Here is a 26,081-nt window from a genome sequence, read left to right as displayed (position 1 = left end):
TCCACCAAAATGCATCAAATTAGAATACAATGGCATGTATTTCGAAATCATTAAAAGTTAACACAGCTTCCTTTTCAGTAACAAATTGGAAAACAAGCCATTGAAAAACAAATGATGCACAATAAAAAACTCAACTAGTCTATATTTTAACAGTGACAGAGTCATCACGTTATTTTGGCTCCATCACAAACATGGGTCCCTGTTTTCGCCCTCATCGCGCTGTACGTATGTGCTTGTACTGGCACATGAGCAGGTGCTTGAAAGTGTTTTTGAAGGTGGCATTGCAGAGGGCGTAGCAGGCTGGGTTGACGGTGCTGTTGATGTAGCAAAGCCAGTAGCCGATGGTCCAGAGTGAGTTTGGGATACAGGTGGAACAGAAGGTGTTGATCAGGACCATCACGTTGTAAGGTGTCCACGTGACAACAAAAGCAACCAGGATGGCCATGATGGTGCGGGTCACCTTTTTCTCCCTGGAAGAAATGCCCTTCCTTTTCCACTTTGCCACAGCACTTTGCTTTGTCACCTGGGAACAGGAAAAGAAGGTTTTTAAATATAAAGTTTTTAAAGGGATACTAGTGGATTTTGTTTGGCAACTTGGGGGCATTGGAACAAGCTGCAAACACAACTTTGACATTCTGGCACTTTACAAAGTTTTTAAGGCTAACTTGATAGCTAACAGTTACTTATTGTCACATCCAGCAGACATGGAGCAACATTAGCTTTCTTTTTGAGTTTGTGTTTCTGGCCACCTGGCAAATGTATGTCCAATATTCACTCTCTTTTAGCCTAGTTTTGGTTTAAGCAGAGTAGCAAGAATGAGAAAACCAAACAATAATTTTTCAGTGTTGTTAAAATATTAAAACTAAGTATCTACATCCGTGAAATAACTTATGCATAGTGGTGCTTTAAACTAAATGCAAACATCGGCATGTAAGAATAACAATGGATATTTTTTGTCTTTAGCATGTTCCCCATCTAATCACCATGTAATTTAGCATGTTAGCACGCTAACATTTCTAAATAGCAATAAACAGAAATTACAGTTGAGGTTGATGGGAATGTGTTATGTTTTGCAGATATTTAAATATACTGAAGAATTGGATAGATTAAAATTATATATTTATATGTATTGAAATTCAAGGGATCACCAAAGTTATTACAGTTCATCCTGAGGTGAACATGAATGTTTTAACCAGGTTTTAGGACAACCAATCCAATAAAGACATTTCACACAAAAACAGGATGTGAACCTCCTGGTGGTGCTAGAGGTTCAGGGGGTTGCTAAAGTAATTGAGGTTCATCTTCAAGGGACAATGATTGTCTGTGCAAAACTTGCTAAAAAAACAGCAATCCATCTGATGGTTGAAATATTTCTGTGTGGACCAGACTGGTAGAACGACCGACAGTGACATACATATAGCCCTGGAGCTGTAAGTCTGATTGAATTTGTGTTTTCTTTATTCATCTGAATCACAATGTCAAAGCTTTAACTCAGTAAACAACTTTACCTTAAACAGGGTCCTTGCAGCCATACTTTGTCTGTCAACAGTTGAGTTTTCTGGAGAAGGTGTTTGATTTGTCTTTTTCGCACCATTCAAATCTTTCTGTGATGAAGCCGGGGCCACAGTGTCTTTAGACGTTGACGCATGGTTGGCGTCCTCTGTAGAGTCCACCTGGTCAGTTCTTTTTTCCTGACATGGCCCACTTCCATTCTGCTTTTGCAGCAGTTCCTCCTCCTTCCCATTTTTAGCCTCCACCTGAGCTTTTCTTGTTGTGATGCAGTTGTTCTGGCCCTCACATCCCTCCTCCTGGCTGTGAGAGGGGGCCTCTCCAATACTGGTACCTGAGGCCTTCCTGCTGTCCCTCCTCACGCGGCTGCGGCTGGCCTTGGATATGCGCCAGTAGAGGTAGATCATGATGGCCACTGGGAGGTAAAAAGCTGCTATGGCTGTCCCAAACGTCACTGCAGGATTTGAGAAGAACTGGATGTAGCACTCACCTGGTGGCACGGTTCTCCCGCCCACAATGAACTGCCAAAACAAAATGGCTGGAGCCCAGAGGATGAAGGACAAGACCCAGGCCGCAGCAATCATCAGACCCGCCATCTTGGTGCTGCGGCGGGCCGGGTAGCTGAGCGGTTTGGTGACACAGAAGTAACGGTCAAAGCTAATGATGAGCAGGTTCATGACTGAGGCGTTACTGACAACATAATCCACAGCTAACCACAGGTCACACACCACCGCTCCAAGGGGCCAGTAGCCAATCACTATATAGACGGTGTAGAGGTTCATGGAGCAGACGCCAATAATGAGGTCTGCACAGGCCAGGCTGAACAGGAAGTAGTTGTTGACGGTCTGCAGGTTCCTGTTTACCTTTAGAGAAACAACATGGGACAGATGTCAGATGCTAATCTTTTTTTGTGCGATCTGATGTGTGTTTTCTCATTTCTATTAGATTACCTCTCTGCACACAGTCGCACAAGCTGTATTCTTATCTCTAAGTCTGGGTGTACTTTTCAAGGTGCTTAGAGATGAGACTTTATTCATTAATGATCAAAACAAGAAAACTCCGAACCTTTATAGAGAGCATGACCAGGATGTTTCCAATGACGGTGATCAGACTCACAGATCCAGCCACCAGGACGATGAGAACAATCTCCACAGTCGAGTACGGGCTTCCAGAGAAGAGGCTGGTGTTATCACCGCTGCTGATGTTGGTGGTATGGGAGAAATTAAGAGTCTCCATGCTGTCTGGTTTTGGATATCCTTCTCAGGCTCAAATCATATCTGCACAATACCTGATAAACACATAGATTACAAAGTAATTAGCCTTTATAAATATATGTTTTTTCCATTTTTGTGATGCCAGTTCTTTCGTATTTCTGTCTGATTCTTTCTTTCTGAACAGCCACAGATGCAAAATCATGCGTAGCTTTCAGCGTGTGAACATTTTGAAGGTGTTTGAGTGTTTTTGAGCTCACGGCTTTGCCCAGGTGTGATGGATGAACAGGTGAGCAAATATGGGCTGCAGCAGCTGTGTTTAAATTATAAAACAGTGTCGCTCATACTCGTATCAGAAACCGCACATTAGGAGGGTTGGAATCAGCTGCTATTGTATAATCAGCTTGTAGATGCCATGGTTGGTTCTGATACTTGTTTTTTTTGTAGGAGTGGTTTCTTGGCTGAGCGTCTCTCTTCACGAACATCATAAGTGACCTTGAAATTTTAATTCTGACCAAATATGACCCGAGACAATGGGACAAAGCCACCTACACCTCCACAGAGCTCTTGAAAGACACCAAATGCCACTTGAGAGTTTCTTATCTGTGAGTGAAAGCAGATTTCAACAAAAGCTAGAAATACTGGCTCTGCATAAAAGCATATACTAAACCCCTGTTCTTTTGTATATATAATAGGTTGCGTATTCAAAATGTCCCCAGGCAAGCAACCAGACATCAAAACACCACAATTAAGGCAAAGTATCATTACCATTACTGTTATGTTTAAAACCAAGAAACATCAGGAATGGACCTACAATAATCACAGTGCAGCAATGTGATTAACTGATGTATTATGATCAGAAAATCAATGTTAAGACACTTAGTTGAGACCATGAAGGTTGTTGCACACTGCTAAAACCATGTAAGTGACTCCATTAGGCCACATGATAACATCATACTGTACCTGAGAGATGTTTCCTTCCTGCTCTTATAGCCAGATGAAACTTCATTACAGCATCTCTAACTCTATCACTAAGTCATCAAAGACCCATTCTGGGCCTTTTCTGTCGCAGATGAGAAAGTGTGTGTGTGTTTGTTTGCTTGTTTATGTATTTAGTTTAGCTGTTATTCTCAGGACGTCATTTTTAGGTTTGACTTGTGAGAATTTTGGTCTCATAGTGAGTTTAAATTTACTGGGTAAGATTTGTGCTAAAGAATCAGGGTTAGGGATGAGTTAGTATCGAGGATATGTGTGTGCACATGGTCACATTAAAGCTAAAGTATGTACCAATTGGATGATCTATTAGCAGAAATGTTGTGTTTTTATTAGTTTATAATCACATAAAACTAAGAATCATTGTTTTTCCGTTAGCTTAGAATGAGCCCTTCATATCCACGAAGGGAGCGGGTCTTCACGGATTTTGTCATGTTGCACCGTCATGTTTTCACAGTTGCCCAGAACGGACAAACAAACTCTGTCTTTAGCAGGGGACTTTTGCATTTTTACGTTACGTGAAGGCCACAGTAGTTCTCCGACTTGTAAAACTGTGATAACTTTAACCGCAGAGAAACCCTGGTACTGCCAGCCGCCATCTGAATTCCATTGCTCCTAAAGTAGTGTTATGGTAAGGATGGCCTCTGAGCGAGGTTTACAGCGTTACCACGGTTTTGCACGGGAAAGGGAAGAACTTTCATTTATTGAGCCCAATATCACAAATTTGCCTTTAGTGAGTCTCTGGGGAATGAATGTGAGTCAATGCAATGTCCTCATTAGCAGTGGTGGAAGAAGTTTAAAGCACCAGTAAAAAAATATTACAAATACAATCCTGTGTTAATAGTTATGAAGTACCGAAGGATTAGCATTTTTTAAATGTACTTTCTTTGAACCTGCAAAGTGATTTTTAGGCCACTTGGGGGCAGCAAAACATCACAACATATTATCCCCTTTTGGGTTGATATGAGGAACTAGTTGGCAAACAGATACTTTTTTACACATCCAGCAGATATGAAACCTGCCTGCAATAGTCGAAATCAACATTATTAAAATAAAATGTAAAGTTGCGTTCGGCTGGATTAAAATGAGCTAAAACTAACAACTTTTTTCCTAATTGTTTCAAATATCAAAATCTTTAAGGAGGATTAATAAAACAGCCAAATGTTACACTCTTATTCCACTGTTTCATCTTTTCTTATTTACTTTGTTTTAATCCTTTTAATTATATTTATGTCTTTTTATGAACGTATGTACTTATGTGTATATAAATATATAAATATATATATATATACAAGGCAACATAAACATGTATAAACATGCTGTCTAATAAGCTTATGTGAAGATGCTCCCATGTGATTGGTGTGAAGTTGGTTACTAATGGAGTGGGAGATCACTACCTGCTCACAAGTTGGTCCTCACTTCTTCCCTTCATTCACACTAACTAATAAGACCAACATTACTAGACCTCCCTAATTGTAATCCAGGGCTACTGGAGAGAGTCAGGGAGGCAAACAGTATTTCTCTGACAGGCACAGAAACATAATAATTAGATCCAGCAGATGCTGCCTGCAACAGCTGTACCGGTAATATGTTTCTAGTAGTAATCATCTGGCAGGGTGAGCTCGGCTTTAAAAAGTCTGTATGTCTTTGATATCATGAACAATACAACAGTCCGCTGTAGAGTCAGTAGTTACTAGCAGATGAGAAGGGGCTTGTTTGCAGACACAAGAGTGTACGTTCATTTTCATCAAAAGGAGGATTTAACAACCAAAGAGATCAAAGAGTTGTAGTATTTAATTAATATATTGCAAAAGAGATTCCTATCTCATAAATGTATTCTAGTGTTTCATATATTTTTTCATTATTTTGGATGTTTGCACAGATGGGATGTTAACTCAACCAGCAACTGCAAAGCTTGTAAATACACATGTATGCATATGGCAATAAAAGATAGACCAAAACAAATACAGTACATACACTTAGTTGGCATTGTTTGAGGTCACACACTGTCTTATTTGTAAACGCAACATTTGACTAAATTGTATTTTGTATTTATTTTTTTTGTATTTTGAAGCAAAGGTTCATGAGGCTGTTGCACTAGTTAAGTTGGTTTGACACACAAGTTTGTTGTGATTTCAGAGAAGTGAGTCCTGAATCTGAGGAGTGGGAAATTTCACATCAACCTGAGTGTTGGCTTCGCACAGCAGTGTAACAGACAGAAGAGAAAAAAAACACTGAATATTCAATGCAGCATTGCCATGAAGCCAGAAAGAAAAAAAGTTTAGAGGAAAAAATATATAACAGCACATAAAACAAAGTGAACAGTGTAGGAAGGACTACATAATAAATCTGTAAACGATAGTGTTCAGATAACACAAATGAAGGGAGTTAAATTGGGTATTTTTAAAAGAGAAGTAGCTAAGGGAGTCAATCTCAAGGGACAAAAGTAAGATAGTTAATGAGCAAAGATAAAAATTAAAAAAAACATGATTTCAGGCAGAAGCTGTTTGAAATCTAGTTTCCCTCTGAAACATAAATGCAGTGTAATCAAGGGGATTCCTCGGGAGCAGGGAGACCGGGGAATCCAGAGCCTGGATCTGATGCTGGTAGCTGATTGAATCCTTTCAGCAATGATGATAAACATTTCTAAAACAGCCTAAGGGAACAATAAAACCCAATTCTACTTTTCAATTATAAGAAGCATCCTCAGGGAGCTGAAAAGCATGTGGAGGGTAAAATTTAAATCAATAATGGATCACATTGTATTCGTAGAATTTTTCTTTTGTTAATGTTGTCTTACGGTAACATTTTCATCAATATTTAATGTTCCTATGATATTGCTTCATCTTTCTATAGTGGGTCATTTTGTAATATATTGATAAGATTCACAAGAATGCCTTATTTGACTCGACATTGTTTAAAACAAGCTCTTTCTACTTCACAGCATAAGAAAGTGCCAAATCTGTACTGGTGCTTCAGATATTAACGTCATCTCCATCTTATGTAGATAAGTGTCCTTGTCTGCAGTAGTTTGGTACAATCCAGAGAAATTTTTTCTTACCTTGTCCACTGGGAAAAACATGAATGAGCTGTTTTAGTTTGGTCCATTTTACTCTCACCTCTATGAACACACTGGAGCAGAGAGAGAAGCAGAAAGTAACCAGACGTTGATGTCCCTCCTCCTCCGACAAGGACCAGTGTGTGTGTGTGTGTGTGTGTGTGGATGTGTGTGTGTTGAAGAGAGACAGAGAGTAAGACTGACAGCAGGGAGGGGTTACAGGGGCTATTAGTTATGTTGCATCCCTTAAACTAAGGTTGCAAATTTGAAGAAACAAGAGACAAAGACGGAGAAAAATGTTTGTTTTCAGGACCATGGAAAGCACTGGCCTCTCCAGCACAACCTCATCGTGTTCTCCTGCGTTACAATAGATGTAACGGATGAAGTGGAGAGAAGTTTAAGTGGCTGTGACGTGAAATAAAGTGGGAAAGCACTATTAAAAGGAAGACAAAAGGAATGGGTTACACTGTTATTCTGTTGCTGCAGGACGTTAACCTTTAAGACTCTGTTGTTTTGACCTTTTAACCAAACTCGTGACGCAGTCTGCCCCAGTTGGTGGATGACCTTACTTTGATGGAATTACTACAAAGAATAATGGTCCATCTCCATGAAGCAATATTGCAAATGACACGAGCAGCGTGCCATCAAACAGACCCGATGATTTGATATGAGAAAATATGAGATGATTCATTATGCTTGTCCTGGTCCAGACTTATGGCACATTGATCACATCAACATCGGTCTGTTACTTTGTTTGGATGTAATGTAAACTGTGCAAGACTTTGCATATTTTATATTCTGTGTAATCACTGTGATGTTAATATTATATTATAATTTTATGAACTAAATGTGAAGGCTGTTGTGTCATAGAAAAACGGTTGGTGCATCTATGATCACGAGTTTCTCTCCTGCTGTTTCACCATTTGTCATGAACACAAATCAATATGAGGTTTTGAATGTGTGTCTCCACATGTGTGTTTTTAACTTTGTGTGTGTTTGGTTTCCTGTTACCTAGAAGCTCCTTTTTCCAATTTCCAAGATACTCTGGCATGTCTTATTACTTGTCGTAGTTTTAAATGTCTAAAAAAACAAATTATTTGCAGTATTACTCACCCTGATGATGTATGACAATACAGACCTTTCAAGGTAGATTGAATTAGGCTCTGGTAATAAGGATAAGTAAGATATGAACGGTAAAACATTTTGGTAAACACACTTATTTCATTTCTTGCAGAGAGTCAGATCAGAAGATGGTACCACTTTCACATCTGTACGGTAATATGAAGTAACAGACAGCAGCCAGTTAGCTTAGCTTAGCACAAAGACGGGAAACAGGGGAAATAGTCAGTTAGAAGCCACTGCCTTGTTCACTCCTTCACTACCCCGATTATAATGGTCACTCAATAGTTGACACAACACTAAGCAGCTGATTGAGATTTTGGACATTTTGCATCACAACTGGCATAACTGTGCGAGTTGCACAACTGTAATTTTCTCACCAATAAAATGCAGGGCATTGCACTGTGGAATTGTTAGCAGAAAGTGGTGCACACACCAGCTTGTAATTTCATTATTGAGTTTTTGAGGGCAGTATATGGTGGATACACTTTCACATAATGTGGACACTCAAATAAAATGGCGGACAGCCATAGTGTGGAACATAACCCCCTGCTACTGTGCAGTAGAGGTATACCATGTTAATTTGTGAACTTTGGAGTTGCTGGTAGCTGGATTTTGCTGTTTCGACAAGCTGTATAGGCTGCTGGCTGCAGCTTCATATTTGCTGTACAGACGAAAGAGTGGTTATATATATATTCTCATCTGACTCACAGCAAGAGTGCAATTGAGCAAACTCATTCTGCTCAGTGAGGCAGTTCTTTTGTTACCTGGTTAGCGCTCACAGCAGAAAGAGACACTCTTACCAAGTTGTACTAGGATTTAAAGCTCAACATTTAATGTACAGAATAAGAGTTGTACAGTTCTGTCTGGTCTTGGATGGCAATTGGTTTGCATGTTTTACAAAGGCTTCCTCACACAGGCTTTGACTTAGTGTCTGCATATAGGAATGGGTTGGTTAAAAGTAATCAAATCCTTTGTTTTATTGTGTCAGATTGTATATGTTTTTTGTCTGTGGAGTTTCACGCAAGCTGACCTGCGTTCAAAAGCCCAACACAGAAATTAAATGAATGAAAGTGTTCAGAGTTAAAAGGAGGACAGACAGAAACCATAAAGGATGCACCGCTGCAGGGCATGCAATCTTTATTATTGCAAAGCACCTACAGTGATAAAAGCCATCACCCCATGCACACAACTTACAGAGCCCTATCACCTCTCATATCATTCTTCGTATTTACACGCATTTGCTGACTTCCTCTGTTTCTTGTCCATGTAAGCACAACAGTCCTACACCATAAGTCCTAAAAAGGAAATATATAAATCTCTTTAAGTGTCTTCACAGTTAGAGAACACCATCATTCAAAAGTTGTCATCCACTACTCTAAGTGCATTAGGAATAAAAAAAAAAAAACAGCTAACAATGAAGCTCTCTTCGCTTCTCTATGAGAAGCTTCTCTATGAGAAGCGAAGCCCCAAGGCTGCAAGGAAATGAGGTCATCTAGTTGGAGCCACAGCAGCTGTTTGAATGGAGAAGGGCCACACACAATACCAGGCCACTATCTAACACTTCAGATAAGACAGCCTTGTTTTTTCTTAAAGTCATTGGTGCATCTTATTGTCAAAAGAAGATGTGGAAATCAGAAAATGTACAACAGAAAGAGAGAGAAAACCTCAAAGTCACAATGCATGTTTTTTTTTTGCTCACATAATTATACACTACATCATGTACTAATAGGATAATGCTAATGACACAGACATTTACTGTAACTCCTCTCGGGGCCTCAAGCAAATCGTGACATTATAATCATCTGAAGATTCATCAAAGACTATAATTCATCATTGTGTTCAGGCAACTACTGGCACTTATATTGCCTGTACATAAATTAGTCTAATGCATTCCATTTGAGTCACACAGCGACATATCTGTATATTCAAAAAAGAAATAACCTGCGATTTTTAAGATCCCCAAAAGGTCGTTGAACATATGCAGAATCCACAAAGACTCTTGATTGATTCCCTTGCTTCACAGTAAAAACATATTTTGAACCCAACGTTTATCTTTGTACCTTTTTTATAATATTATTTTGTATTGAAACACATGATAATACTAAGTAACATAAATACAGTCAAATGGAACCTATAACAAAATATTTTTTGTTTTATCTTGCACAAATTGAACAGAGACATCTGTCACTTTCGACTAAAATCTTTATTTGAATAAAGAAACAATGGTGGGTGTGTGATGGTTGATGGAAACAGGTTTAAAATAATGAAATTTAAAAAAAGGCTGGTTGCAAAAACAAAATTAAAAAAAAAACTGAGCATGCTCAGGCAAAACAAAGGAAAAAGGAAAAACATAAAAAAAAAAAAACTAAACTGAGGACCAATCAAAATGAGGCAAGAACCAACGGTAACTAACGCAGACAACCTGACGCTGAGCGAGGGAAATCAGACAGAGTAAGAGCAGGGTGATTAGACACAGGTGGAACAAATCAGGGCGAGGCAGACAATCACAAGGGCAGAAAAACATAAATATTGGAGGTAAAACAAGACATGACACATGAGGAGAGTGAATTTTCAAACTTAAACAGGAAACATAAAAAGCACAAACCCAGGACCGTGACACTTTTGTGCTTTTTAAAGAGTTTATTTTTCAGTAAAATGGATGTTTTGCTCTGTGACTCTAGTCTAATAGAAATGTAAACTGGGGCTATAGATATTTACGACTACACAACTCACAAAACATCTTTTCTCATATAATTTGAAACCTGCAGAACACAAGGCACACTGCAAGACCTTCAAAAATAACGTTATCGTCAAATGAATGATGAATATGTTTAGCAGCACTACACTATTCTTCTTTTCTCTATAGCTCGACTTGGTTTATTTCTAACTGAAACACAAAACACCAAACATTTAGAAGACAATAAGATTTAATCGGCAGCAAAGTTCCATAACTTATCGAGATAGAAGGACACTATGATTAATCCTTGTCTGTTTTTTTAATTTACAACCTTTGCTTCACAAATGTTGCCCTAGTGCTTGAGACCCAAAACCTAAACTCTCTCTGCTGTTGGTGACTGATAACCAAAATAGAAACGCCAATCAATTGTATTAAAGAGCTACTCAAGCAATTTGGTAGAGTGGTTGCATTCTAAAAAGACATATTAAAAGTTGAAGGTGAAGGAAAAGATATCCTGACTTTTAGTCTCTAATATAGAATTTTTGTTGGCATTTTTTATTTTATGACTGAAGAAAAAATGTGTTTGTCTCAAAATGTACAATTACATGATGGAAGCTAACTAGCCAGGTGCTAAAAAGGAAAATTGAACTAATGCTTCATCCACACACTCTTGTCACAGCGCAGGAATGCAGATTGCTATTGCCAGATCAGTGCAGACGAGGAGGTCAGCAGGAGGCTAAACTAAACTATAAGCAACAAATGCCCACTTATTTTAAACACACACTCACAGGCTGAGTAGTGACAAATAAACTGAAATCCATGTGAGAAGTGACCCTTTATGTTTCAAAGGTTTCATGAACTGAATTATAGTGACAAATATAGTTTCCACTGACACAATTCAATTAAATTGTGAATCATTCTGTAAATGGGATTAGCATGAAGTTTGAATCGTCTTTCTACTAACACATGATAAAACAGATGAAAGCCATCGACTTTTACTATAAGGTCCCATTAAAAGTCACTGCTTTGGTCATTGGTCACCAGCTCTCGTGTTTCTGTCTCCTACTGATTGATTTCCTATAGTCTGCTGCCATCTTGAGGACTAATGTCTTCCTCTTCTCTCTCAAAAACCTCCAAACAAAAAGTCTCCTCTGACTCACAGACCTGCAGACAACTGCCATGTACACACCTTAAAGGTGACATATCATACTCAGTTTCAGGTTCATTGTATTTGGTGTTTCTACTACTTGTTTACATGCTTTAATGTAAAAAACCACAACATCATTTTCTTATGTCTGTCTGAACATACCAGTATTCACCCTCTGTCTGAAACGCTTTGTTTTTGCACATGCATCATTAAGCCTCTGAATAATAAAACCCAGTCTGTTAAATTTGTATGAGCCTACAACTGACTTAGGAAGGGAAGCACATGGACAGCCCACACAAATCATGATATGTCCCTTTTAACTCAAGTGTCGCTTACCGGCTTTTCTATCGCTTTCACCTGCATCTTATTTTATCAGCTGAAGGTGTTTGCTCAGTTGTCATGGAGATGGTGTGTTGTCATCATGTGACCAAAGAATGGGGCTTAATTAATATAAGGGCAAGAGGTGAGGGTTGTTTAGATTAAAGGATGGCTTATGGTGAAATTAATATTTAATAAATATCCTTCTTGATCTCTCTCCAGTCATCCGCTGACTCGTCCCAGGCGTTGCTATGATAGGCTTCGGTCTTGTGTTCAGAGACAGTCAGTTTTCTGTTGTTAGATCATGGAATAATTCTGCAGCGTCAGAGTACTGATTAGCTGCTCATTTATTTCACCGTTCATGTCACACTAATGAGGCTCCAGCGCTTGAAAGAGTCAAAGCATTTCCTGTTGTTTGGGGGTGGCATAGCATGGTTGACTCATGGCAACCTAATACACACCCCTCTTCACTCTCAAAAAAAAAAAAAATATTAACACATCCTTCGTTGAAACCTAATTCAACAGGTTTTGTTTTGTTGACCTGATTGCCTCTCCTCTTCTGCTCATGTGTTGCACATGCACATGAAAATCTTTCCATATTCACTTAGAGAGGATTGGGAAGAAATATGGCCCTATAGTTTGCATGATGCAGGGCCACCTGCAATGGAAATCATATGTAAAATGAGGAGATGAATTCTGACCACTATTTCCCAGCTTATTCATACATAAAACCATCAAGAACATTTCGGTTCACTTGAGGTCAAACTATTTCTGATCATTACAAGAGAACATTAAAAGAAATTGACTTTGATTTGATATTTCAACGTATTTGCGTGTCTATGCTGATCAAGCAGTCAAATCAGAAAACTGGATGGTCCCTTTTATAAGCAACATAAACATACGTTTGTATTCATCTAAACATCTCATGTATAATCACATCATTTGGAAAGGACTTTTTCCTGTTTTCATTAGTTACAGATTGCAGGTGCACAATGATCCACCAGTCATTTGAATTCCTGGATGTGGTGATGGAGTTAGCTTAACCACAGGGTGTAACCCTGGTTTGTCAGGGCTGCCCTGCACTAAAGGACACCAGGCCTCCCCAACCGAGCAACATCACTTTGTAAACAACAATATTTCCTTTCAACTGTATATTCTTATAGTTGGAATGACAAATATATTATATAATACATGAGATGTTCAAATTGAAGTCAGCTGTACATATTTAATTACTCTGTTTAAAGACATCACATTCTCAAATAGCTGAATCTTTCAACACTGAAAGTGTGTTTGTGCAGTACGTGTCTGAGCTGCACATGCAAACATGTTACTGAGTATAGGGTCTCATGACAAAGCCTTGCAATGCAAATCTGCACTGACAACATGGACAAAGTATGCATTACACTGATCTCTTACACTCCTACTCATGTGTTGAATACTCATACAAAACAAACATGCCCCAATGTAATTGCTGCTGATTTGCTTGTCTTGTCGCCTGATAGTCTGCACTACAGTTTTATTTTTATATGGATATAAAAGACAGTATAACTGTAGGGGAAGCCCAACAGAAAAAAGTAAATAGCAGATTGAAAATTAGGCAGGGTAAAAATAACAATACTCGTGGTAAATCAAAATTGTGAGATAGTGAGTCAAAATATTGGATAACAAAGTCAATATTTTGACTTTTTAATATTAAATCCCAAATATGAGATTAAAAAACTAAAGTATGACTTAGTAGGCAATAGTCTAAACAGTTTGTTGCCAAGATATCAAGTTTATATTTTGACTTATTGATTCAAAATTTGCACTTAGTTATGAGAAAGGCCTAGGCCACAAAATCTATATTTTGACCCATTAAATGTAAATTAAGAGATCCGAAGTCCACATTGTGGCATTTTAAGTCAAACTTACTAAACCAACATTATAGACGACCTTCTCATATGCAGTCTGTGTAAACGACCAAGTCAATTCAAATTCAAATTCTCCACTATTTGTTGTACATAGTAAAGTTTTCATTCCTTTTGTGTATTTTTATCTTGTGTATTGTTGTTATTGTGTTTGTTGTTCGCTGCTGCTGGATGGCTGAGGGCTACCAAACGAAATCTCGTTGTATCACTACAATGACAATAAAAACCTCTTTATCTTTATCTTTATTTCCTAATTGCTTACAAATAAACTAAAATGTCTGACCTTCCACACGTATTTTTTACTTCAATCATGCCTACATTTCCACGTGTGTCTTTTGTCTTTTTCTTTGAGTAAATGCTTCTCACCAATAATCACAGCAGACTGAAATAAGAAGCTTAAATTTGAAAAGAAGCCTGTTGCTCTGTCACGCATGCGCAGTTCACAGGTATGTGCGAAGAAACAGGAAGCGCAGACTTTTTTGTTACCGTGCCCTCTTTTCTGTGAAAGATTCTAGCTTTGATCGAGTAACTTTAGTTGAAACACAAACAGGAAAGCTTGCTATCGTGAAAAGCCGATTTGTGGTTGACTAATTTGAGTCTTGGCCGTTGAATCGGAAGCTTAAGTGCCAGGCAAGGGCGTGTTTGAATCTCAAGTGTTGGAGAGACCAGACACACCACCTCCTCCTCCTCCTCCTCCTCCTCCTCACTAGATGCTAGCTCGGTAGCCTTTACGTGTTGTTTCAGTCCTAGTTAAAGTTGTGTTGTAGTCTGCATTTTTATTATTTATTCGGAGGACAGAAGAGAAGAAGATGGGATGTACTCTGAGCACGGACGACAAGGCGGCGCAGGAGCGGAGCAAGATGATCGACAGGAACCTGCGGGACGACGGAGAGAAGGCAGCCCGGGAGGTCAAGCTGCTGCTGCTCGGTAAGAGAAAGATGGATGGACGGGGTGTACTCGCTGGAGAGGGACTTCCCCAAATGCCCCACCATCTGCTGCACACTTAACACGTATTAAAACAAGTCTCTGCAGCAGCCTTAACTCGGGTTTAAATGTAACTCGGCTGCGTGGACGTCCAGAGACCCGGCGGGTGAACTTTGATGAGGCAGAAGAAGAGTGAAGTTTTGAGGCGAGCAGGGCTTCATGTGAACGGGGCTGGTCCACAAACACGCAAAGTTACTGCTGCTGGGGTTATTTGTGTTTATCCTAATGCAAATGAAACCTGCAGACTCAACTCAGATATCTATGATCAGTTCTCTGCGGGGTTAGTTGAGTTTTCTCACAGTAGCTGATGTCGTTTTCTCCCATCACGAAGTCAGGGAGCTAATTAGCACTTAGCACTTAGCATCGGCTAGCACCCCGATGCTAGCCTGGATTAGTTAAGAGCAGAGACATCTTCACCCTGAACTAGGTGTAAGATTATATATGTTTCAGCTGCCTGCCCCATAATCCCTCGCACTGTTGTGGTTATTGTTACATATTATTATACATTTTTACATTTTAAATGACCGCAGCTGGCCGTGTTCCTGTTTCGCAGCCTCCCATCACATCAACACTAACGCAGCGGTAACGTGACTGTAGGCCAGACTGGGAAACACCAGCTCATGTGTTTTGGAAAATTTAAAGAATAAATATCCCCCAATGCAACTTTGTGAGATTGGTGGTTGTTTAGAGGTCATGCAGGCTGCTTGTCAACTTGTCTGCATGTTTCCCTTAACTCCAGAGCTGAGAGGAAGGCTTCACAAACACTTATTATTATTATTATTATTATTAGTTAAATCATACATTACATTTGACTAGAAATGTAATGATATCAGTTGAGTACTGGAGATTTCATACTCTATTTTTATCTAAAATGAGGTAAGCTGATAGTGTGTCATTAGTGTGGTCGTTTGAATATGATGCTCAACCACACAGGGACTTGCACTCCCATTTTAATCAGCTGGAACAGGCAAATATGTTGAGAAAATCCTACAGCTATTATATTCCTTTATTGATCCCCATGGGGGAAATTGTAATCTGTTGGAAAAAGACAACATTCAAGTCGTACAAGGCTAAAACAATGACTAATCGGATGATCATATCACTATTGCATCTCACAGTTTTATCTGGAATTGTTTATTGTTTTTAAGGAGCATAGCCACACCTTCTCTCAAATCTTCCTCTTACTGGTAGCTGATGACCACTGCAGGCTGTCTCAGTCAGGAAAAGACAGGCAAGGGGTTGCATAGCAACCTTTGCAGCCTGGCTGACTGCAATAAGCATCTGTGGCAACTATATACACACAACAGAGGCGGCTGGTGCATGCTAACTGGGTAGCTGCCTGGATCATGCCGTCTACAAGCAGTTTCTCGAAAAATGCAAATCTGAATCTTTTTAGTTGAACCCTGCTCAGACATGTCTGTGTGTCATCACAGCTCTGTTCTCTGACTTGTGATTTCTCCACAATCACATACACTCTACACTGCTCAGCCGCAGCAGTCGGTTCTTGTATGTTTGTGCGTCATTTGAGATGGACCTGATTTGAATTTTCATGGTTGTGGTTTTTCCCCCCACGTCACAATTCCCACCAGGATGTCGGGGAAACGTTTGTGGATTTGTTGTCTGATGGGGCAAATACCGTATGTGAAATAGATATTTTCCACATTTTTTGGGTGTCTTTTATACCATGTTTCTTAGCTAGACAGAGAGAGATGCAGCTTTACCTTTAATGCTTATTGCAGCTCTGTCAGGCAACCCACCAGGGGTGTTTGCAATAATGCAGTAATCTGCAAATGACATGCTCTTGAGACAAGTTTTTTTATGTGGGAGAACTGCCTCAGATGTCGACTGTTTGTGTACAAATACAAATCATAAAGATTGTTTGTGTGTTGCGGCATTTCCAAGAACCAGAGCAGTAAAAAGCATCACAGAGGAGAGGCACATTGTTTATTGTTCACTGGGGAGATATCTGCATCTCATATGGCCTGAGGGGAATGTGTGTCCTCTGGTCCAATGTGGCTCAATCAAACATCCTAGTTCTATTGTAAACTTAAACCATTTTTACCTCTTCTGCTTTTTGGCATGCTTTCCTTCCCTTAAGCCCTTAAATTTCATCAGCTCAGTGAGGTGTGAGTTTGTTTTGTAAATCAAATTTAAATGTGTAATGATGTTTGCAGTTATATTAGCACTGTGTGCGCGGTGCAGGGATGTTTATCATATGGGACGATGAACTGGTGAACAGTTCTCCTCACCAGGGAGCTGAGAGTCCCTGCAGAGGTAAGGTAATTAAAATGTTGTGTGCTCAGCATGATGCATGCTCTGTATCTCAGAGGGAGTTGGAGCTGTATAAGAGACTCTGTACCAAACCCGTTCTGGCTTATTGAAACCAATCACAGGTTTGCACAATCGTTTGCTTTTTGTATGTCTTAAATGTTTTATATTGATCTGACATAAATCATATTGTCTATATGAGAAGCATCAGACAGCTCTGAGTCCAGCCAGCCATTCTGATGCAGCGTTAGTTTCTAACCCAGGGATGTTTAAGCTTTGTATAATCTCATTGACAGAGGATCCAGTTAATTAATCCAATTACACTGTGACCTGGCTAAACAGGGTCTTAGACACCTCTTCAGTGCGTTCAGTGACTGCGTAGCCTCCGATATGTTGCAAATTAAAGGTAACCCACTTACGTAATTGACAGTGATTTGTCTTTTTGTTTTTGGTGTGGTATATAAGCTGCCATTATATTTCAGAAATTTAGCATCTGATTGTTGTGTTTTGACAGGAAGGCACATCAACATATTGATTGCTTTATTTAGTTTTTAGTCTGGACATGTTTGTTCACACGGTGCATAAATAAATGACAGTAGGGGCCATGACAATGGACACAAACTCAAACCAAAATGATCCCTTCAAGTATTCTTATTCCACACATATCTATTGAAGCCTCATGGCAGAGGAGTTTGGGAATACTGTACCTACTTGTCTGACATCTGTGATTTATACTTAAAAAAAATGAACATCATGTAACCGTATATAATTTAAACTTCTGTGCCATCTTTTCTGTGTTTCAGGTGCTGGAGAGTCTGGGAAAAGTACAATTGTTAAACAGATGAAGTAAGTGTCAACACCTAAAAATTAAACACTTTTTCAGTCCCTTTGACTAAACTCAAACTGCAAAACAAATGACAAATGTTTACTATATATGCACCAGATCACTATACCATGCTGTGATATACAAGTAATCAACAGCTGAGACACTCTTGCCATATTTGTTCAGTCATTCACCTTTCCCTACACAGTGGACAGTCAGTATTTCTATCTTGAAAATTAAGATATTGGACACTTAATTATTATCATCATCATAACTGGCAAGTATAATGTTTCATAACAAGTTTTCTATAATCTTTTAAAGATGGAGTACTGCATTGTTGGATTTCTAGCAAATTGTAGTGTCATTTTTATTTTTACACTTAGAATTTGGACACACGCAAAAAGGGCAGTAAGTATATTTAGTGCACTTGGTCGTTAATAAAGAGTATTTTTTTAAACAGCCATCATTTCTTCCATATTGGTCACCAAAAGCTTTCATATTAGATCAGTTGGCCGCATATTTCACACGGCCTTATCCTCTCCTTCCACTATCTGCACTATCTATTTGTTGTTAAAAAAAATCAAATCTCATGACAAATCAGAACAAAAAGTCTTAATACAGATGTTGGTATTAGCATCAGTCTCTTACAGGATTAAAGGCATTTAAAATTGTAAAGAATAAAACAAATGGTCTTTCAAAAGATAGGTTTTTTTCATACACGTAAGGTTCCTTGAATTCGATTTGTGGATGCAAAACATTCTCAGTTTGACAAAAATATAGTCACCTCTCTTTAAAGGTAGCTGTATGGTTTGACTTAAAACACAACCCATTCTCAGCCTATAACTGCCAGTCAACTAAATAATCTATTTTATGAAAAAATCCATGAAAAAGCTACTAGGAGACAAAGTGCTAATGTCCTCTCATTGTGTGCCAGGATCATCCATGAAGCGGGCTACTCAGAGGAGGAGTGTAAGCAGTACAAGGCCGTGGTCTACAGCAACACCATCCAGTCCATCATTGCCATCATCAGAGCTATGGGACGCCTCAAGATTGATTTTGCTGATCCAGCCAGAGCGGTGAGTGAGAGAAAACAAAGCTAGCATTTACACTGTTTTTGGGACATTTACAGGTTGCAGTTCTGTGCATGTATATATGTAGGTCAGCGATATGAGGGCAAAAACTAGTTAGTCATATGTCACCCTTCGCTACTGGCCTCTCACTTCCTCCTCTGCAGCAGGACAGATGGAGCTGGTAGGGGTTCAGTATCACATTCAAAACGCTTCATTGAAGCAGAGACTTGCTGACACGAGAGCAGTTATTGGTCTTTGAGTTTACACTGTCACACTGCTGTGTGTACTTTTTCATGGACAGAGGAGCTGCCTGTCAACAAGAATGAGTTAAACAGTAATAATCAACAACATTTCTCTTAACCATGATTTTTGTTCACTTTGTGCTCATTGTTTTGATGTTTTTGTTTTTTTTATAAGTGAGGTATGTCATTAGCACAAAATGCTTCAAACGAATACAAAACAGAATTCTGGGTTATTTTTATTTCTGTTTTTTTGCTAAACAGACTTCTTTTTCATTCAGTAAAATCTGTTTTTCCCCGGCATAACAAGAGGCTTAGTCATTGCTTCAGCGTGACTGGCCTGGCCTTGGCATCGTGATCAATTTTACACCGAAAGCTTTTTCTTCTTGATTTTATGCTCTTACAGATATTTATTGTTTTGGCCACTGACTCACAACTAATTTCATGCAAAGTGTCATGGTAAAAAAGACTGTTTGTCATATTTAATTCATCACTGCCAATCAAGCATGTTTGCCAGTGGGAGACAGCTCTAAATGGGCTTTTATTTAAAATGATTGCCACTGATTTAATCCAAATTCAGTCAGTTAGGATTAGTCATTCTGAACCGAATCTAATGTAATTAATGATACATCAAAACAATGCTCCTGAATCTTTGTATCTTTTGACATTGAATGCACCGTAAACTCTTCCCTAGCAAAGCTGTCTTACGTTTATATTAAGAATTTGTGGATCATGACTGTAATTATAGCGGCTTTTTCTCGTTAGGATGATGCGCGGCAGCTGTTCGTCCTGGCAGGTTCAGCGGAAGAGGGTTTCATGACAGGCGAACTAGCCGGGGTCATCCAGCGGCTGTGGAAGGATGGAGGCGTTCAGGCCTGCTTCAGCCGCTCCCGGGAGTATCAGCTCAATGACTCTGCAGCATAGTGAGTTGACTGCACTGACATGTATACGAAAAACATTCTCCACTCTTAGTCTGCAAACATTTGTATTTTTAATCTGTCTGTCTATCTCTTCTCCTCCAAAGCTACCTGAACGACTTGGACAGGATATCCCACGGTGCTTATGTGCCCACCCAGCAGGATGTGCTGAGGACCAGAGTCAAAACCACTGGTATTGTGGAAACACATTTCACTTTCAAGGACCTGCACTTCAAGTGAGTACAACCACATCAGTTGAACCAGTCCCTAAACTGTATGATGACTCTGAATCGCTTCGGATTCATTCAGTGACTCTAAAAGGTCTGGTGTTGTTTTAATTTACGTTTGAAACATTTGACCTATCAGAAGTTAATAAGCATTATTAAGAATGATGAGAAAAGATAAAGCGCTACAGTCATGAAAAATAACATCAGAGAAAAGTCGACATGGGTGAATGAGATGGACACAGCTAAAGATAAAATCAATAGGTTTGTCACATGTTAGGTCAAACCTCAACCGACAACACAACTCCCCCAAACAAAAAACAAACAAACACTGGCGGGTATTTGCATCTCTAAAATCAGTCAGTCACAGACACCTGGGAAGAACCGGCACTCCCATGTCTTGAATCGAATGAAAAATGAGAAGTGGTGTTAATACACCATGGCTCCACGGAAATGTGGAATTATTAACTGACAGGATGAAGAGTCGATGTTGGGAGGCATCTTGATGAGCAAACATGTGTTTGTGTGGTGTATTATTTATATCTTTTGTCTTTCTGCAGGATGTTTGACGTAGGCGGACAGAGATCAGAGAGGAAGAAGTGGATCCATTGTTTTGAGGGAGTCACCGCCATCATCTTCTGCGTGGCCCTGAGTGATTATGACCTCGTGCTGGCTGAGGACGAGGAGATGGTTAGACCCGTTTGGCCTATACATAGCCTGATTCATGTTTCTGTTCAGCTTCTCTGGTTATTTACCGATGTGTGTCTCTCCTCCTCATTCAGAATCGAATGCATGAGAGCATGAAGCTGTTTGACTCCATCTGCAACAACAAGTGGTTCACAGACACCTCCATCATCCTCTTCCTCAACAAGAAAGACCTGTTTGAGGAAAAGATCAAAAAGAGCCCTCTCACAATCTGCTACCCAGAATATGCAGGTGAGAGAGAGAGAGAGACACAGACACAGTACAGAAACTCTGGATGAGCAGATGTGTTTTAAATGCAAATACTGTACCTACTCAGTGTCGCACATAAACCATTACGTCCAGCCAAGTATATTTGGTGTTTATTAGTTAGGCTGTCTGCAGGTCCTCAACATCCTAAAATTGTCTCAGTCACACAAATTCAATGGCTTAAAAGGTTTTGGCAAAGAAACAAATTGATTTCAATCACAAATTATGTTTTACAGGTCTTAAGAATTCATTGGTTTTGACTCAAGAAATCTAACAATAAATAAGTTGAAGGCAACAATATAATTTTTTACAAAGCTATGCCTTCGTAACTTTATCAATAATGCTATAAACACATATAACAATTTACACATAGGGTTCTAAAACTGTCTTTTTTTAATTTATTTTTTTAGTGGTTTGCTTTTTAGACTCTAAACCGAGGTCCAGAAAATACTCTCTTAAATTCACTCCATTTTTTTTAAAACACTCAGTCCTTGTTACCACTGAAAGGTGTGGCAGTCTCTGCAGATGACACAAAGATGTTTCTTTATTCTCCTCTCTGCTCTGCTCTTGAACTGTGTGGGCTGCTTCATGGTCATAACAAAGTGTCCTTGTCGGAGTCATTGATACTCAGATTTTACAGATGCATCAACATTATCAAAATCTAAAACTGACAAAAAAATCTGTAAGAGTAAAAGATGAACAAGCTCTCCACATTGGAGAGATATGTATATGTTTATATATACATATATAAGAGAAGGTTGTGCTCTATTTCTCTCCTCATTGTGTCGTCTTCGTCCTCCTTCAGGCTCCAACACCTACGAGGAGGCAGCAGCTTACATTCAGTGCCAGTTTGAGGACCTGAACAAGAGAAAGGACACTAAGGAGATCTACACCCACTTCACCTGTGCCACCGACACCAAGAACGTGCAGTTTGTGTTTGATGCCGTCACTGACGTCATCATCAAGAACAACCTGAAGGACTGTGGCCTTTTCTAAAGGTAATGCCTGCTGCTTCACAGAGGAGATGGACGAATAGTGAGGTGAGGTCTGTCACACTGTTTTCCTATAATGACCGTGTCTTTGTTTTCCTCTTTTTGTTCAGGCAGCCTGGCGGCTGGCATGCCGAGTGACTTTATTCAAGGGGACTCTGACTGGAGGGAACCTCATGGACCCTGCTGAGAATGTCACTTTTAACCTCTTATTAACTTATGTTCATCTCTAAAAGTTTTAAAGACGGTGTGTAGAAAAAACATTTTGTGTAAAATATTTGTACAACTGTCTATGGCTGGGGATTTTTCACCGTTTTTAAAATGTGCTTGTTTTACCATTATTATCAATATTTTAAATTTTTATATAAAAAGGGGGCCTTGACTTTTTTTTTGTCCATGAATGAACACGTTTTATCTTTTGTTTGTAGGTCCTTGTGCCTTGCATGCTTTAGTTGCAGTGTGTTTCTTTTTTGTTGAGTTAGATGTTAGCTTTATGTAAATGTTACCATTGAACTCTTCCCAAGCCGCCCCTCTGCCCCCGAGTCCGAATTAGCTATTTTTTCCAGATTGTTTCATTGTCGCATAATTTTTTGCGTCCTTGGACAAACCAAACAAGACCAAGTCACTCTGTAGACCAATTCACTCTAACATACTGTGAGAGCTGTGTGTAAACCTTTTCGGATGTGAGATTTGCATGTGTGCTGCGAGTGGGAGCTTTGTTTTGATTGAGGCCAAAAGCCAATGTGAGTGATTTTGTGTGTGTGTGTCTGTGTATGTGAGATTGTGTGTGTGTGTGTGTGTGTGTAAGAGAGAATGTGTGCACAATACAAAACAAAGGGACTTTATTCCTCTACTTGTCATCCTCTTTCAAAGTTTTATTTTTCTAAGCGACCAAAAAGAAGCTACTCTCTGTAATTACCAAGTGCACGTTGTCGGTGTGCCGCTACAAACTGTAACATTCCTTATTGAATCAAGAAGCAAAGAGAAGCTTTGAAAAGAGGATGCCAATGGCGGCCTTGTAGCAGACAGTAGGACCATATGTAGATCTGTGTTCAGTGCATAGACAGACGGAGACATGGCTGGGTGCACTGTTATTGATCATGATGTGTGATGGTTTCAAGTTACATATCCCCCCTAGACCCCCAACCCTCTGTTTCCATTGGATGGGCACATTAGTGGACTAATCTCCATGATTTTGCTAATAAAAGAGCTGCTATGGTAAAACCATGGCAACTTATGCAACAAACGAGTGTTTCTCTTTTTTTTGTGTGTGAATAACAAAGGTATGATTATGGAGCGGAGAGTTTAAACTTCTGAACTACATTTGTTTAATAACACATGCTTTTGATGTTTTGATGAATTTCAGCTGCTCTTATCAGATTCAGAGACGCCAAATATCACACTTTGTTTCAGGGAGAACAGAAAGCAGCTTTTGTCTAGTGTGGTACACTGAGCAGCAGAAAGCTGTCTGGGGCAAGTTCATGAATGCATCCATAGACAAGTAGAAGAATCTTAAAAAGATCCCCTCAAGACATGTTCAAAGACTTCCAAGAAATACTCTGCCTCTGCTTAATAAGTTGTCTGACATGTTCTTTAGGCAATGATCCAGTAGACCACTTCTAAATTCTAAAGAAAAGCAACTCTAAGCAAAGTACAGCATCTATAAGCACATATGCCTGTCATAAATGACCTACTTCTTTGAAAAGTTTGTTAGTTATTTGACCTGCAAGTCTCAAATCAACTGTTTGTATGTTCCATTTCAACCAAACTAGTTGTGATGTCACAAAATCATCTCAAAGTGTTGAACTTTACGGGGAGAAAATAAAAACTCCTCCTTCAGCAGATGAATATAAAAACTGCACATAAAATCATTCTGCACAGTGAAGGTTCAACATGTTTTTAAGAGGGAGAATATTTATCCTCGATGAACTAAAACCCTGTGCAGGTTTTAACGTCATCTGCCAGAACTGTTCAACAGTAAATGGTTCCCTCTAGTGGTCCAGTAGTGTAACTGCATACAATGACAAAGCCTGATTGCTGCTTGATGATCACAAAGGAGACAGCTGAGGAAAATCTAATCACCAGTTTTAATATAATTACCACAGATTGTTCCTGACTAAGATGTATTGGCCTCTTGTATTCAATCTCCATTGGAAACGCCCCAAGATTAGGACTAATTAGTCCTGAATCAGAATGATGGAGTGATTTTCTTCCAAGCTGTGGTGATTTAAAGCAACATAGTGGCCCAGAATATCTTCCACTATTCATGAGCCGATCAACCTTTAAGGAAATAGTTTGGAGATAGTGATGGGATTATCAGAACAACTGTCCTCTTCCAGTCATTTTTTATTTTCATATAATGACGGCCACTAACATCCTACAAATGGGTCACAGCAATGCCAAGGCTGACTCCTGTCTAGCAGACTTTGCTAAGCCATCACTGCTCAAGCGCAACGATTAGGCATTAGCTGAGAGGCCACTATTTTTGGGAGGCATTGTCTGATTTAAAAGCTAACTGCAGAGTCATTTAGCTAATCCCCAAAGCCCTCCCAGGGAATTCAAAGAGTGTGGACATGAAGCTTCTACAAAACGAAGGTGTGGTTTAGGATAGAGGAAAGAGAAGAGGATGATGATGCTAATGATTGTGATCAAACAGCACATAATGGCAGACTGTAGCTGACCAGGGAGTCAAAGAAAAAGGAATCCAATCCAAACCATTTGTTTAAATAAGCTATAAGCTATAATAAGATGATAGGCTTCTGGATTTATGAGGCGGATTTAGATGTTTGGGAGTTAAAAACTCTCTATACCTTCTTTACATAAATATATAAATTATACATTTTTAGTTAGGATCCCTTAAAGGAATAGTTCAACATTTTTGGAAACAGATCGATATAGTATAGTATAGTACAGTATCATGTCTGTATGGTAAATATAAGAGGACAGACAGCAGCTGGTTAGAGACTAAAGACTAGAAACTGGGGTTAACAGCTAGCCTGGCTCTGTTTAAAGCTAAAGAAAATCTGCCCACAAACACTTTGAATTCTAAAAACAACAAGACTCTATAGATAATTCACAACATCTAGCCTATACATAATTTTTATAGGGTTTTTTATACTACACAAACAGGATATTGTCCTACAAGTTTAATAACAAGCTTTAGAGATGCGGATAGGTGGTTCTTGTGACATTGGACAGTGTCAAGCAAGCGGTTTTCCTGCTAAACTAAGTTAATCTGTTGGCTGCTAGAGAGAGATCGATATTTACCATACAAGCACAAGAATGGTATCAATCTTGTTTTTGATCTCTCGGCAAGAAAGTGTATAAATGTAATTCCCAGAATGTCTAACTTTCCCTTTAAAACCTGCATTTACTGATTAATTTGGATACTTGGTATATAAACTGTAAAGACTTGAGAACAGAATATCTACTGAACGAGACATTTTACAGTTGAAAAATAAAACTTGTCAGTAGCTACTCAATGGTGGACAACGTAATGCTGCCAGTGTTGTTAGCAAACATATTTTGTACCTTTCTGAACAGATACCAATATGTGTTTATGATCCGCTTATATCATCTAATATTAGCTGTTTTTTCAATCAAGCTCTGGCGAGGAAGTCTGTGTGGTTTGGAGTCTGTCTCGACTTTCTACAGGTGTACTCTACCGTCACTAG

General features: G+C 39.2%; 2 protein-coding genes across 2 annotated transcripts; one reads left to right on the top strand and one right to left on the bottom strand.

Moving 5' to 3' along the window:
- Positions 1 to 211: 211 nt before the first annotated feature.
- On the bottom strand, positions 212 to 2,745 carry LOC129108695 (muscarinic acetylcholine receptor M2-like). Its single transcript, XM_054620593.1, has 3 exons — positions 2,575 to 2,745; positions 1,509 to 2,372; positions 212 to 523 (listed from the first exon to the last, which is right to left on the bottom strand). Exons 1-3 carry the CDS (start codon positions 2,743 to 2,745, stop codon positions 212 to 214), a joined length of 1,347 nt encoding a protein of 448 aa, XP_054476568.1.
- Positions 2,746 to 14,376: 11,631 nt separating this feature from the next.
- LOC129107698 (guanine nucleotide-binding protein G(i) subunit alpha-1) lies at positions 14,377 to 23,647 on the top strand. The gene is made up of 9 exons (XM_054619194.1): positions 14,377 to 14,869; positions 17,998 to 18,040; positions 18,952 to 19,093; positions 20,092 to 20,249; positions 20,351 to 20,479; positions 21,028 to 21,157; positions 21,250 to 21,403; positions 22,224 to 22,416; positions 22,521 to 23,647. The coding sequence occupies exons 1-8, from the start codon at positions 14,752 to 14,754 to the stop codon at positions 22,412 to 22,414; spliced, it is 1,065 nt and encodes a 354-aa protein (XP_054475169.1). The 5' UTR covers positions 14,377 to 14,751; the 3' UTR covers positions 22,415 to 22,416; positions 22,521 to 23,647.
- The last annotated feature ends 2,434 nt before the right edge of the window (positions 23,648 to 26,081 follow it).

Source organism: Anoplopoma fimbria, chromosome 19 (assembly GCF_027596085.1).
Source record: "Anoplopoma fimbria isolate UVic2021 breed Golden Eagle Sablefish chromosome 19, Afim_UVic_2022, whole genome shotgun sequence".
In the NCBI taxonomy this organism is placed as follows: Eukaryota; Metazoa; Chordata; class Actinopteri; order Perciformes; family Anoplopomatidae; genus Anoplopoma; species Anoplopoma fimbria.
The sequence above is the reverse complement of the archived record's forward strand: the minus strand, read 5'-3'. Positions and strand labels throughout refer to the sequence as shown.

Coding starts and splice junctions, on each gene's coding strand:
- LOC129108695 (XM_054620593.1), bottom strand. CDS start 2,745: ATGGAGACTCTTAATTTCTCCCATACCACCAACATCAGCAGCGGTGAT. Junction 2,373..2,574: donor TGGTCATGCTCTCTATAAAG/GTTCGGAGTTTT, acceptor GTTTCTCTAAAG/GTAAACAGGAACCTGCAGAC. Junction 524..1,508: donor CTGCAAGGACCCTGTTTAAG/GTAAAGTTGTTT, acceptor TCCTGTTCCCAG/GTGACAAAGCAAAGTGCTGT.
- LOC129107698 (XM_054619194.1), top strand. CDS start 14,752: ATGGGATGTACTCTGAGCACGGACGACAAGGCGGCGCAGGAGCGGAGC. Junction 19,094..20,091: donor TTGCTGATCCAGCCAGAGCG/GTGAGTGAGAGA, acceptor TTTTCTCGTTAG/GATGATGCGCGGCAGCTGTT. Junction 20,480..21,027: donor TTCAAGGACCTGCACTTCAA/GTGAGTACAACC, acceptor GTCTTTCTGCAG/GATGTTTGACGTAGGCGGAC.